Here is a 12,907-nt window from a genome sequence, read left to right on the forward strand (position 1 = left end):
GTCAGTGATGCTTTATATTGCTAATACCTATAAATTCCCTCACCATATTAAACTTGCAAGCATTTGTGTAGTCCCAAAAAAGTGATTTACTATTATTTAGTTTCTGTAAAATGTTGCTACATAGTGTGCTTGGTAACCTGTTCTACTTAAAAAAAGATGTTTTTTGTGTGTTTATATGTAATTACAGGCCTCCAAGGACCATGTGGGCCTCCTGGAGACCCAGGTCCAGGCCTTAAGGGAGATAAAGGCTGTGTCGGGCCCCAAGGACGCGTAGGACCACCTGGTTGTACTGGTGACCGGGGAACTCCAGGTGAACCAGTAAGTGGACACAAAAGAGTACAAGAACTAGGGTGAAATTTTAAATTCAAAAAATGATGTACAGTTTTTATTAAAGAGCCATTATTATGTATTAAAAAAGATCATATTTTGGTTTTAGGGGTCTCCAACTGATAAGCTATACTTTTTGATAAGCATGCAAGGTCAAAAAACACCCATTGTCTTATAATATGCATTTATATTTACCTAATTATACCAACTCCCATATTATTCATTCAGCGATTCATTTGTTCCTGCTCTTATTGGTCCGATGACCCAGTCTATTGTGATTGGTCGACATGCGTTCAGCGTAAGACAGAGAAATGCCCACCAAGGCTTATCAACAAATTTATTGTAGCCAGAGCATTAAACCAATGCTATTAAACACCAGCATATTGCTGAACAAAAAGCTGAACTATTTTGAAACTTGACTGCCACACATGTGTAGGAACTTCTGATGGTGGCCATAGCAACGACAAACAGAAGTGGATTGTGAGCTCACAAACATATTTAAATCAGCAAACAAAGCGGCACGAGTCGCATTTTCAACGTGGTTTTAGATGCGATTTGAGAATATAAGTCGTTAACCAGATACAGTACAAACGGTTACAAGTAACAAAACACAATTAAATACATAATTTGCAAGATATAGAAAACAAGGAGGCAGCCATTTTAATCGCACTTACTTACACTTGTGAAATGGAGGAAGAAAATTATCCATGAACTGTTTGCTGTGAAGCTCCTGTCAAGCTCTGACAGTCCCATACATCAATAGTCTTTTCTGATCCTTCCTATGACAAACTGCCGATGAATCCCCCGTTGTAAGCATGTAGATTGCTGAAGCACTGATCAGAAAAATGACAAGAACACAGCGCAAGGCTGGGGCTATAATGCTAAGGTATTTTTGCATAATTAAACTTCAACCACAGCCTCATCTTTAGGTAGGGAAAAATAACACTAACTTTCCCTCACACTTCAGAGCATAACATGTTTAACATGATTCAACCGGGATCTGCTACAGCGTCTGTCTTCCTCTTTTTCTTTCTACAGTGTTTGTGTGTGGGGCTGAGATTTCAATTTTTCCTGGTTCTGCACGTGCAACAAATGAGTGGGGCTTGAGTTCCTACACAACTAAATACTCGTTACATCTGTGATTCATTCGAACCACTATGAGTCGACTTCTTTTATAGATGAATCAATAGTTTTTAAACATGGTGCACTTCCAGATTTAAGCCTTCGCTTAATATTTCACTTTACTTAGTGCTGTGTAACACACTGCATGGAAGGTCATTTTCAAAAACCCATAACAGGGGCTCTTTGTGTGAATCAGTGTTATTTTATTCACATACTATTACAGTAATTTTTTAATCTTGTATTGTAATCTTGTTTAATTGAAATGTTGAGTTTGTTTAATAGATCCAGTCATGTGATGAGCTGTCATGTTTCCAGGGTAAAGATGGAGATTGTGGTTTAAGGGGTCCAAAAGGAAATATAGGGCCTTTGGGTAGAGTTGGACCAGATGGTAAGAAATCTATGCATTTAATAAAAATATATTAGAATTGTGAATTAATTAAATTTGTAGACCAATAGATAAATATTACATTTTTCATTACTTTTTCTATAATTGCTTTAAAGGACAAAAAGGACAGTGTGGTCCTGTTGGACCTGCTGGATTAAAAGGTTGTAAAGGATCTCCTGGAACTAAAGGTGATTGTTTATAAACTGGCATACTATTATACAATCATATTTAAAAAAAAAAACATGACCATTTGTGGTGTCAAAATATAAAAATGTTTTTATCTTTGTCATTATTTAGGGCCAAAAGGCTGTGATTACACTGTTGAGATCTTTTCTACACCAGGAGATCGCGGATTTCGTGGAAAAACCGGTCAGAAAGGAGAACCAGGGGATAATGGAGATAAAGGATTGCGAGGTCTAAAAGGTACAGCATCACAAGCACACCTCCCAATGTGTGTATTTGATGTTTTGTGTCATTGTGTATTTGCATAATTTTCATCTTTTAGGAACAAAAGGTCAAAAAGGAGATATAGGAGCAAATGGACCTGATGGATCTAAGGGGATGCTCGGGCTGCAGGGAGACAGTGGAGAAAAAGGACTAAAAGGTAGGACTTAAAGTGTTCAAACAATACAGATCTTGTTTGGAAATATGTCTCCATACAGCAGATTGTCATTTGTGTGTGACAAAGGAATTCCTGGTGCTGTTTTGACTTCTTAACACATTATATAAGTGCTATAAGTTTTTGCTTTTGATTCATATACAATAAAATGTACATGCATACATTCAGCCTGGCACAGGATTGTTTTGGATGTTCTGTCAGGTTATAAAAGATGTTTTGTTGTATCTAAATTGCTAGGCAAAGGACTACATGTTTTGTTTTTTCGATTCAGACCAAAACAACGAAGCCAGCTGAAATACAAGTGTACACTTTTAAAAAAAGCTTTCTATTTTAATAATTGCTAATTTTATATTATCACAAAAAAAGTGAAATAATAGGGTTCCTTATTATTTCTTATTATTTGTATTATTTCTTATTTTTTTCTTTTACAAACACAAAAGCTGCATTTAATTAATACAAAATAAGTTTAATAAAAACTGTATATTGTGAAACCTGATTGTAATTTAAAAAATAACCCATTTTATTTTTGGGTTATCATTTTAAAATAACCCATTTCTGTTTTAATGATTTTTGAAATGCTGTTTTATTCTTTGGTAATGAAGTTTAATTGTAAGCGGAATCACAGAAATCAATCTAACATGATTATTCGACATTTATAATGATTATTTTTATTATTATCAAGGCTTAATTTGTGCTGGAACCGAATCCGGAACCTCTGAAATCTGATCAGGCACCTTGATTTACCAATTTCCCTCCTCACATGCAACCCCGCCCCGCTCTTTACTCTCTTCCGCGACTCTCCAACCCTCTTCACTTTCGTCTGCGACAACACTCCCACGCCCCCGCTCTTCAGTTTTGCCTGTGACACCTCTCCCTGTTCTGGTAACATGCCGGAACCGCTACCCTGATCTGTTCCGGGACCTCGCAATTTACAAATTAAGCACTGATTATTATTATTATTTTATTATTACTATTATCCAATGCAGTCCTTTAATAAATAGAACATTTAAAATATGTCCTTACTGTCACTTTAAATTAGTTTAATACATTTTTACTGAATAAAAATATGCATTTACAATTTTACCTACACCAACCTTCAGATTATCTACCTCACACGTTAATGACTGCTTAGTTCAACATTTTGACATTTGTCCAAAATTCCCAATAAATTTTGTGTCATTTTCATGTACTAATGTTTTGCATTCTAAGGTGCTCGGGGTTTGACAGGCGAAGTGGGTGCCAAGGGTGCACCAGGTGCAAAAGGTCCACAACTGAGAAAAAGAGACGGATTCCTTTTCACCAGACATAGTCAGACAACGGTTATACCAGAATGTCCTGCGGGGTCGAAACGTTTATACACTGGATATTCACTTCTCTTCATCAACGGCAATAACCGAGGACATGGACAAGACCTAGGCACGAAACACACACACAACATTTATACAACATTTCAAGCAAATGAACACAGAAGCAACCATTACAAGTGTTTACTTGTGTGTTTGTAGGAACTCTGGGAAGTTGTTTGCCGATGTTCAACACCATGCCTTTTATGGTGTGTAACCGTGATGAAACTTGTCGCTACGCCTCTCGAAATGACTACTCCTATTGGCTGTCAACAGACACACCAATGTTACCTGACCAGCAAATGATGTCTGGTGAAATACTGAAATGGTACATCAGCAGGTAAACAGATCATATATTTCCTCAGCAGACCTGTTGTTCGCTATATTTTTAGTTTTATATAAATTTGTATGACATGAAATAGATGAAATAATAGTAACATGAAAAAAAACTCTCTCTCTCTCTCTCTCTTTTCCTCAAAGGTGTTCCGTATGCGAGGCAATAGCTAATGTTATAGCAATTCACAGTCAGACCATTAACATCCCACAATGCCCTGTTGGGTGGCTTTCACTATGGGAAGGTTACTCCTTTGTAATGGTAAGAGGAAGACATTATTTACTAAGTATGGCAGGAAAGACATTGTGTGAGATCAACATGGTTGTTAGCTTGGAGGTCATCTGTATTCTATTGTATGACTAAACCTGGAAATCACTTAGTATTTAGAATTATGTATATACAAATACAGTGGGGGAAATAAGTATTGAACACGTCACCATTTTTATTAGAATACATATTTCTAAAGGTGCTGTTGACTTGAAATTTTCACTGGATGTTGGTAACAACCAAAGAAATCCATATATGCACAGAAAAAAAATTGAATTAGTTTACAAATTAAGTTATGTGTTATAAAAAGAAATGACGCAGGGAAAAAGTATTGAACAAATGAAGAAAGGTAGATGTAGAAAGGCAGTGAACGACCAGACAGCCGCTGAAATCTCTATTATTCAGCAATCCTCTGCCCTTCATCATTGTAAATAAATATTAGCTGCTTCAGTCCAACATCTACATTAGCAGGATGATGAAGATGAAACTTGTTTGGACAATTTAGCAAGTCAATGATCCAAAACACAGCCAAGGAAACTTTAACATGCTTTCAGAGAAAGAAAACCAAGCTTTAGAATGGCCCAGCCAATCACCTGACTTGAATCCAATAGAAAATACAAAAAGATCGGATTTGATAGACAAGAGACACAAAACCAGCAAGATTTTTACACACTGTTGAAATCTGTGAAAAACACCCGAGCAATGCATGTGACTTCATTCACCATCTAAGAGTCGTCTTTATGCTGCCATCACCAAAAACACCTTTTATATAAAGTGTTAAATACATTTCAGTATTTCTCCTCTAGTTTTTATTTTTTATTATGTTTGTATTGTTTATTTTTTTTTACCTAAATCTGGTTCCATTACATGTCAACAGCTGCAAAAACATGACATGTTCAATACATATATATATATATTTTTTTACACTGGTTATCATGTTTTTTTTTTTTTATTCATGATTGCAATTTTAAATTAGTTAAAGTTTTAATTGTAAGTGGAAATTACTTTAATTTGGCAGTTTATTTGATTTAGCTTGAATATTTTCCAAGAAATGTCAATGTTCATTTTTAGTCACTTCGTTCATGTCAATCTTTGGCTGATTGGAAGAAATTGTCATCTTAAAATATAAAAATATATAATGCGTTGTGCAAGTGCATTTAAATAACCCAATAGTCACAATGCTCAAACACTACAAAAATCGGCTGACATTACACTACATTAAACAATAAATGAATGTAAAATGTTTTAGTCTGCTGTTTGATTATAAACATTGTATTTCATATTAAAATGAATAAATGTTTGCATTTTATTTTGCTTACTACACTAAAAAATGTTCTGGTCAAGCAGGGGCGTTGCTAGTCATAAAGCTGTACTAAAGAATGCCATCCACCCCTATATATATATATATATATATATATATATATATATATATATATATATATATATATATATATAATTTTATTAAATGCAAATAAATATTTATTATAAATATTTATAAGTATTATTGTTATTATACGATTATTATTCTAAATAAATATCCTCATTTTTACTTCATACAAAAAAATCCATCAGGAGACATCATAAGTAAGATCACCATCATATTATTAAAACTTTAGTTTTGATGACGTGCAAAACTCACTGCGTGCCGACACCTTAGCATAAAAGACTGTTACGCCAGTTTCACAACGCATGATCGGCGCGTGTGCAGCAAGTACTTTTTTTGGTGTGTCATATAAGCATTTACTAGGGCACTGACAATTTTTATTGGGTCTTGCAACACCCCTGGGGTCAAGTATTTTTTTAAGGAAATGAGCTAATTTACTTTAAATTGATTAATTATAGAATTAAATATTTTTACATTATGCCACAAAAAATCTTTTTATAATACACTTCCATATACAAAGTATCCTAAAAACTGCAAATTGGAATGATGAGTATGGATAAAGTACATTATAAAAATATTAAAGTAGAAAAGCTATATTAAATGACAATTATATTTCACATTATTACCATTTTTGAATAGTTTTAGCAGTTGTGTGTGTATATATTCTAACGCGTTAAAACAAAAAAGTGTAATACAGCCTAACATTTTTTTGGTAAATTAAGATAATAAAAACTATGCTTGATCTGATTGATTTCCTTAGCAAACAGGAGTTGGCGCAGAAGGTTCTGGGCAACCATTGGTCTCTCCTGGATCCTGTCTGGAACAATTCCGGAAGATTCCATTCATAGAGTGTCATGGTCGCGGCACCTGCAACTTCTATCCTGATTCCTACAGCTACTGGCTTGCTTCACTCGACCACACCAATATGTTCAGGTACAAGACTTTTGACAATTTGTGTTAAAAGGGCAGACCTGGATAATTATTTCAGATTTGGTTGATTTTTTTTCAATACTAAGTATATATTAAGTAAACAACATCCTGACCCTTTTTATTGTAATTCCTTAGTATGCCAAACCGCCAAACAGCAAAACAGAAAGAAATCATCAGCCGCTGTCAGGTCTGTATGAAGCAACAGCCTCAAGGTGACCTTGCTTAAAGACTTGAACTATGAACGTCAGTTTTCCATGACTAAAGTCAGATCCTCGAGGTCAATCCTTCAACAAAGACATTTCTGACCCTGACACAAAATCGTGGATTACTGTCAATTAATTGTTTTTTTTTTTTTGGTTTTGGACTGACTTTATCCTGAATCCAAAGTACCAGTTCAGTGTTTATCAATCTCCAGTAAGGATTTTTCAGCCGTGTCTTGATCTTCCGCATCCTGTCCAGCACTTATAAATGTGTTTTTCCTCTTAACCTTAAGACTGAAATGTCAAATCAGGATTTGGGGTGACTTCAGTTTAGCTTTTTTAAAATATCTTTCATGCGTTCAGTGTAACCTTTAAATTTGTATACAATATGAAAGACTTTTGCTTGTGAGGACATTGCAATTTTAAACCATTGCAAAAATTCACAATTTAAATCTGCATTGAGAAACAGGCTCAGTGAATGTTAATTGAACTCAGATTGCTCATATTGAGCATAAACTGTGTATATTTAATTCAGTATTTAAAATGGATAGAAACAAAATAGATACATTTTTAGTTTAGTTTGGTTATTATGGTTCATTGGTCATTATTGTTAACGACACATTAATGTCTTGCTGACTAACACTTTACAAACACATAAGTTTATTGTGTTACTAATTTAATAAAATAAAATAAAAAAATAGCATACACTAATTTCAGGTGTTCAATGTTGCCAAATTATTTCAAATACATCCTTTGAGGAATTCCCAAAGGTATTTTCTAAGTATTGTGGATTTTTAGGCGGTTTCCATTGTAAGCAAGGCATGCCCAAAATTTGGACTAAGACTTACATTTTGCTTTATTATACAAATACATTGATTTGGATCCACTTGCAACTGGAATTTTATCCAATGGAAGAATTAGTATGTTTTTCACTATACACACTTTTTGTACAAAGCTTATTTGAAATAGTTTGTGGTGCTTAGATTTAAAGGAATGGTGCATCCCCAAAAAGTACATTTGCTGTTAATTTACCCACCCTCAGGCCATCCAAGAAATAGGTGACTTTCTTCCTTCAGTAGACCAGCCTGGAAGATTTTTAAGTCAACAACTATTGAAACTTTGAAGACAGTCAGGGTAGCTTTAGCTTGTGGTTTGAGGATCATCACAGTGAAGCAGGTGGAGCTGAATTCTATGCAGACTTGTTGACTCAGATTGATAGTGGAGCAGAATCCTCAAACGTAGCAGGCTCTGCAACAGGGTCAGGGTGTAAAGTTGGCTCCAAGTCAGGAATGGAGCAGGCTCTGGAGCTGAGTCGCGGAGTGGAGCAGCTTCAAGTCTGAGCAAGCTCTTGAGTGGAGTCATGGACTGGTAAATGCTCTGGAGCGTAGAGTGGGCTTGAGCAGTGTGGAGGCCAAACACAAAGGTTGCCAATTCCTTGGCTGAGATCTCACTCTGGAGACCTCACACTGGCTGCCAGTCTTGAAAGCCTGTGTGGTAAATGTTTGATTCTGAGGGGAGTGCGCATGATAGGGCAAGAGTCTGAAGTGCTATAATAGGATAGCGACTGTGATAAAGTGAGGCTCTGAACTAGCACATGTAATGGAAACAGGCTTTAAACAAGGCATCATGATGGGATGAGGCACTGAACAGGCAGCCATGACTATGTGAGGCTCTTAACAAGCAGCTGGGATATAGCAAAACCCTAGAACAGCAGCAATGCTGGGGCAAGGCTTTAAACAGGCAGCTTTAATGAGATAAAACCATGAAACAGTAGCATTGATGGGCAAGATTCTGAAGAGGCAGCTGTGATGGGGCAAAACCATAGAAAAGCAGCAATGATGGGACAAGACTCTGTAAAGGCTGCTCTGTTGGGGGAAACTCTGGCACAGAAGCAATGACAGGCAGGCAGCTGTGATGAGGCAAAAACCTGGTAAAGCAGCATTGATGGTGTAAGGCTCTGAACAGGCAGCTGTGATGGGGCAAAACCCTGAAACAGCAGCAATGACGGGGCAAGGATATGAACAGGCAGCTGTGATAGGGCAAAACCACGAAACAGCAGCAATGATGGGACAAGGCTTTGAACAGACAACTGTGATAGAGCAAAAGCCTGAAACAGCAGCAATGACGGGGCAAGGATATGAACAGGCAGCTGTGATAGGGCAAAACCACGAAACAGCAGCAATGATGGGACAAGGCTCTGAACAGACAACTGTGAAAGAGCAAAAGCCTGAAACAGCAGCAATGACGGGGCAAGGATATGAACAGGCAGCTGTGATAGGGCAAAACCAAGAAACAGCAGCAATGACGGGGCAAGGATATGAACAGACAGCTGTGATAGGGCAAAACTACGAAACAGCAGCAATGATGGGATAAGGCTCTGTACAGGCAACTGTGATAGAGCAAAAGCCTGAAACAGCAGCAATGATGGGGCAAGGCTCTAAACTGGCAGCTGTGATGGGGCAAAACCCTTGAAGAGCAGCAATAATGGGAAAAGGCTCTGAACGGGGAACTGTGACAAGACAAATCCCTGGAACAGCAGCAATGATTGGGAAAAACCACAACAGCAGCAGCAGCACTCGGAACAGGCAGGTATGATGGGGCAAAATTGTGGAACCGCAGCCATGATGGGGAAAAACCACAATGATGGGGCAAGGTTCTAAACAGGCAACTGTGATGGGACAAACCCCTGGAACAGCAGCACTGACAGCACAAGGCTCTGAACAGGCAGCTGTGATGGGGCAAAACCATGGAACAACAGCAATAATGGGGCAAGGATCTGAACTGGCAGCTGTGATGAGGCAAAACCAGGGAACAGCAGCAATGGTGGGGCAAAGCTCTATACGGGGAGCTGTGACAAGGCAAATCCCTGAAACAGCAGCAATTACTGGGCAAGGCTCTGAACAGGCAGGTGTTATGGGGCAAAATTTTGGAAGCGCAGCCATGATGGGGAAAAACTGCAATGATGGGGAAACGTTCTAAGCAGGCAGCAGTGATGGGACAAACTCCTGGAACAACAGCAATGACGGGGCAAGGCTCTGAACAGGCAGCTGTGATGAGGTAAACCCTTTGAACAACAGCAATGATGGGGCAAGCCTCTGAACAGGTAGCTTTGATGGGGCAAAACCCTGGAACAGGAGCTATGATGGGGCAAGGCTCTGAACAGGCAGCTCTGATAGGGGCAAAACTAAATGGCTTGAATGTGAGTAAATAAACCGCAAATCAAATGTTTTGAGTGAACTATCCCTTTAATGATGTTTATATTTAACTCTGAATGACTCAGAGTTAATGGTGCTATTTGATAGATGAATGAAAAGGAAAAGACTCATTGAGAGGGACAAAGTGTGTATATATGTAGTCATTATGTGAATTCATGAGACGCTTATCATCGTTTTTCATTAAGGAGATTTCCAGATGTCTCATATTCAATTAAAGGAGGAACATTAATGAATTATTACACGTAAAAGCTTGAATGCGTTGAGAAAATATGAGTGCAGTCTTGACAACATTCCTCAGAAAATATGAAAAATGTTTTTATTTGTTAATCTGCTTTGTCGCAGATCTGTTGCACTCAGGTGTATATTTCTTGTGTGTTTTTTTACTATACCTAATGATCGAAAGCTGAATTGGCTGGAAGTGTGATTCATGATTTAATGTGAATCCCAAATAATGTGTTTTGGGAAACTTAAACATGATTGCCCACGATTGGTTTAGAAGTTACTGGTCTCTTTTGACTGCAGTGTTAAATAACTTGAGAACTGTATAATTGAAAATGCTGCAACGCTCTTGTGTCAAAAAAACTAGAACAATGTGTAAATATTGAATATAGAACGTGCATGTATGTTTTAGGATCACAATAACATCTCGATTTCTCTCTATACTGATTTTAATTGCCACATTAAACAATCCACCAGTCTTTAAAAATGAATATTGTGTTTGGATGTGTAGTAATATTGCACTAATTGAATAAATAATCTTTTAAATGAAATGTATTGTATGTGAATGACTACATATTCTATCTCATAAGCTTAACTAACTATACTTCAGCTTAGTTTCTGATTTATCAGGGGTCACCACAGCGGAATGAACCACCAATTACTCTGACATATGTTTAATGCGACTGATGCCCTTCCAGCTGCAATAATTAAATTCAATTGATGTTTATTTATATAGCACTTTTACAATGTAGATTGTGTCACAGCAGCTTAAAACAGAAGTTCTAGTAAATTGAAACTGGTGTCAGTCCTGTTATTTAGAGTTCAGTTCAGTGTGGTTTAAATAAGCAAAACTTAAAATATTAATTATTATACTTTGCCAGTCCTTCAAAGCACTGGGTTTTTAATGATTTTAAATCATTAGGTTTATAATTATACTTAGTATGATCCAATAATATATTTTTCATATTGTAATAAGTACAACATACATCTGTTAGAAGGAAGATGGAACATTGTCACCGATATTTCACACTGAATTTTTGCAAATATTATTTTAAGCATTCACTTTACTTGCATTTAATGTAATTTCTGTGTATATACTGTAAAATAACTTCTTTATATGTGGTTTATTGTGGACGCAGAGGCAGATTTTACCAATAAGTCAGGTAAGCGGCCGCTTAGGGCCCCAGGAAATCTGGGGGGCCCCAAAAAATATCTATTAATTATACCTATAAACTATATATACCATGTTTTCTACCATATTTTGTATGGTGAGAGATAAACAAATACAATTTTAATGTAATTAAATATAATTTAATATACAATCAAATATAATATTATAGTAATGTTATGTAATAATAATATTACAAATTAAAATATCCATCATGTAGTAGTCCAGCAGTCAAATTTATAAAAAATATATATATTTATTAGTTGTAATCAATTTTCATTTAATTCATTTTAAGAAACCTACTTAAAATGTAGAGATTGCATTCATTTAAAAATTAGAAAAATTAAATAAAAGTAGAAAGGGTGCATTTCAGGACTTGGGCCCTATAGCTGGAATTGCTTAGGGCCCCAAAATCACTAAATCCGCCCCTGTGTGGATGCTAAAATGGAACATCTCATCTTTTACCTATAGATATGAACATTTTGTGTATGTAATTACTTTAGATTTCTTAACTATTGTAAGTCAAGCTTACTCTGACCACAAGATGTCAGGACAGAGTCTCTTTTAAAACCCTAATGCAAATATATTTAGTAATTTTTTCACTTTGCACTTGCAGTTTTGAGTTTGGCTTTGAAAGGTCTCTATAAACATAAAATTGCACTTATTAGTAGTACTGTGACCTCTTAATGAAATGATTTTAGCTCAAACTGAAATGTAACCTCACATTTAGAAGAGCCACCATCCAAAGCTTAAAGTATAAAGGTAGAAGCAAAGAAAAAAACACGATTGCTGGTGTTATATTCCCTCCTAAATATAAAGGTTCATTTCTTCCTTGCAGGGTTTTATGAAGATACATCACCATTAATGGAATGTTTCCCATGCAATAAACATTGTTTATAGTAAATCAAAGGATCTGAGCATTAAAATTCTAAATTAGAGGGATTTTAGAGGGATAGTTCATCCAAAAATTAATTCTGTCATTATTTATTCACACTTCACTCACTGTAAAAACAAATACAGGGTTCACACAAAATTTTTTATGTTGTCCCAACATAAATCGATTAACTTAACTTAATAATTGTTGAATGGCTGCATGGTGGCTCGGTGGTTAGCACTGTCGCCTCACAGCAAGAGGGTCGCTGGTTCAAGTCCTGGATGGGGCAGTTGGCATTTCTGGCTCTAGTTTCCCCCACAGTCCAAATACATGCGCTATAGACCATTTTAATGTGATCATGTTGTTGGCCCACGAACATTTTCTGCTTCCTACCATGCTATTTTATAACTCTAATAAGATGCAATTCAATAATATCTTCATGTTAAAACAGCTATCATAACATTAAACATCCCGTAAAACTCCCGGAATCCCCCCATCCACCCTCCTCAACCCCACCCCC

At 36.4% G+C, this 12,907-nt stretch overlaps 1 protein-coding gene across 2 annotated transcripts in view; it reads left to right on the plus strand.

The window, feature by feature from the left end:
- Positions 1–10,897, plus strand: part of col4a3 (collagen, type IV, alpha 3) — a 57,721-nt gene extending 46,824 nt beyond the window's left edge. For both annotated transcript variants that reach the window (XM_688921.10, XM_073923886.1), the window contains exons 43-52: positions 188–318; positions 1,765–1,837; positions 1,951–2,022; positions 2,132–2,257; positions 2,340–2,438; positions 3,663–3,869; positions 3,959–4,136; positions 4,277–4,391; positions 6,542–6,714; positions 6,847–10,897. In XM_688921.10, coding sequence (XP_694013.8) covers positions 188–318; positions 1,765–1,837; positions 1,951–2,022; positions 2,132–2,257; positions 2,340–2,438; positions 3,663–3,869; positions 3,959–4,136; positions 4,277–4,391; positions 6,542–6,714; positions 6,847–6,937 — 1,265 coding nt within the window. In that variant the 3' untranslated portion in view covers positions 6,938–10,897. The remainder of the gene's footprint in view (positions 1–187; positions 319–1,764; positions 1,838–1,950; positions 2,023–2,131; positions 2,258–2,339; positions 2,439–3,662; positions 3,870–3,958; positions 4,137–4,276; positions 4,392–6,541; positions 6,715–6,846) is intronic.
- Positions 10,898–12,907: the final 2,010 nt, after the last annotated feature.

This window comes from Danio rerio, chromosome 15 (assembly GCF_049306965.1).
Source record: "Danio rerio strain Tuebingen ecotype United States chromosome 15, GRCz12tu, whole genome shotgun sequence".
Lineage (NCBI taxonomy): Eukaryota > Metazoa > Chordata > Actinopteri > Cypriniformes > Danionidae > Danio > Danio rerio.